Source organism: Lactuca saligna, chromosome 5 (assembly GCF_052625555.1).
Source record: "Lactuca saligna cultivar CGN05327 chromosome 5, ASM5262555v1, whole genome shotgun sequence".
NCBI classification, from domain to species: Eukaryota; Viridiplantae; Streptophyta; class Magnoliopsida; order Asterales; family Asteraceae; genus Lactuca; species Lactuca saligna.
In genome coordinates this window covers 182,708,001-182,710,391 of record NC_136421.1, presented here as the reverse complement: position 1 = coordinate 182,710,391, position 2,391 = coordinate 182,708,001, and the positions used below count along the sequence as shown (strand labels likewise).

The following is a 2,391-nucleotide window of genomic DNA, read 5'->3' as shown; positions in this document are numbered from 1 at the left end:
TCCAACGTCTGTCATCTCTGTCCTACACACATTTGCATCATCTAACTTCCCCCCCCCCCCCCCCCCCCCACACACACACACACACAATTAATACAATTAGACAATCAACGATGTATAAACATTTATATTGCATTCGAGTGGTCATAGGTAGAACTTTGCCAATATATTTTTGTATATTTATAAAGTTTAATGAATTTTTTTTTACCAGTGAGATGAGTTTATAAGAAAAACTGATAATGTTGATAATAGTGGTGTTTTTTATTTTTACCAATTGAATAGGGTTAATAGTAATGAGCAATAAAAAAGTTCTATGAATTTTTTTGAACATCTAAAAAATATCGTTATCCTCACGTGATAGGATGGTCTCTTTTATATGATAAATTTTAAAATTAAGAAGTCAATCCCAATCGAGTATATATTTTTGATGGAATGAAGAATAATAAAATCAATACGAACAAACAAAAAAGGTTAAAAACAACATAATGATATATTTATATACGCTAAAAAAAGGCGTTGGTTTGGCAATAGAAATATTACAAAATCCGATTCTAGATATTCGCATGTAATTTTTGTCCATTTGAACTCCTTGCTGTATTTTCAATTTATGTTTGTTAATTTTTTTATATATTCTAATTTAGTTAAATTTATATATTACACCTGGATAGTTAGAAAAAGTGTTTTAAACATTTTACGTGAAATAAATACTAGATAACATAGTAAACCCATTAAGCTTACATTTACATATTAAATAAAAAAACACCATTATATGTCTACACAAAGTCACAAACTAATTATTTCCTCGTTAAATCCAATAAATAAAATGATACAACACCTTAATCGATTATTCTATCTAAACACACTTTATAAATTACTCTTACCCACTTATTTAGCACGTTGCAAAATGGATGACCCGAGTTACCCTCACCTAGATCCAGCACATGTCAAACGAACCAATCGACAGCTTTAATAGCTCATCACACGGATTGCAATCGTACGGCTTATATGGCCCTTATTTCATCTCATCCAACGGATATACACAAACATACGATCATATTCCACCTTTAAGTAGAAACCCTCACGCCGGTTTCAAACACAAGCGAAAATCAAACTCAATTCTAGAGAGAGAAAGCGAGAGAAAAAATGTCAGGAAGAGGAAAAGGAGGCAAGGGATTGGGAAAGGGAGGAGCCAAACGACATCGTAAGGTTCTCCGGGACAACATCCAAGGTATCACCAAGCCGGCGATCCGCCGTCTAGCCAGACGAGGAGGTGTCAAGCGTATCAGTGGGTTAATCTACGAGGAGACACGTGGAGTTTTGAAGATCTTTCTCGAGAACGTCATCCGTGACGCCATCACATATACCGAGCATGCTCGCCGGAAAACTGTTACTGCCATGGATGTCGTTTATGCTTTGAAGCGCCAAGGTCGTACTCTCTACGGGTTTGGTGGTTGATAGAAATTTGCTATCTTTTTGTTTCTGGGTGTAGGATTTTTTTTAGTTAGATTATGTAATCTGAATTGATATGATGTGTAATTGATGTCGCCTAATACAAATTCAGTTACTTTTTATCAATTTCTTCATGAATGATTCTCTTAATACAAATTCATCGGATATCACGTGTATTAGATGTTTAATTGATGGTCACGAATCGATTTGTTTTTATCAATTTCTTGTGGAATTCTTCTTCTTGAGTGATTCTATGTTTATGCAATACATGAGATTCAGTCAATTAATGGACTCAAGTTTGTCTACTTATGTTTATTCGAGCTTCATTATTTTTTTTGTTGAATTTGATCCTTTCGAGCTTGGATTATTGTTACTGTATACGCATATTGGTTTACGGGAGTTTGGGATTGATTTTTTTATCCTATTTCGTACACACCAGGAAACTAGTAAAAAAGATTAAGGAAGCTGCTAATAAGATAATTTTTAAACACAGGAAACTAGTAAAAAAGATTACTGTATACGTATAATTCTTAAACACCCTATAATTATTTTTATAAAAAATCAACCTATAATCAACTTCTTGTAATATCTTTTTCGGAAAACAATGCAATTTCAACCAATAAAAATAAACATTAATTAGAATTGTTTAAATGGTAAAATAAAATGTCCCCAAACATTAAATAGAGTGTTTAAATGGAAAATTTGAGTGTTTTTTTAAGCATTCATCATACACTATTAGACTTACTTTTTAGGTTATTATTGTTATATAATTTTAATGGCTTACTTAGTAGGTTATTATTATCATGTAATTATTTTTGGACCTCCTCCCTAGCATCTTGCTAGGTGGTGTTTTAATAAAAATTTGCACGGTTAAAAAAAAAATTATTTTTGAAGTCTTATTAATTGGATATTAGATTCACTTATTGGACCCCAATTATTATGGGA

At 32.1% G+C, this 2,391-nt stretch overlaps 1 protein-coding gene across 1 annotated transcript; it reads left to right on the top strand.

Annotated features, from left to right (window-relative positions):
• Nucleotides 1-1,075: 1,075 nt before the first annotated feature.
• Nucleotides 1,076-1,572, top strand: LOC144997105 (histone H4-like). The gene has a single exon (XM_078956933.1). It carries the CDS (start codon nt 1,141-1,143, stop codon nt 1,450-1,452), a length of 312 nt encoding a protein of 103 aa, XP_078813059.1. The 5' UTR covers nt 1,076-1,140; the 3' UTR covers nt 1,453-1,572.
• Nucleotides 1,573-2,391: the final 819 nt, after the last annotated feature.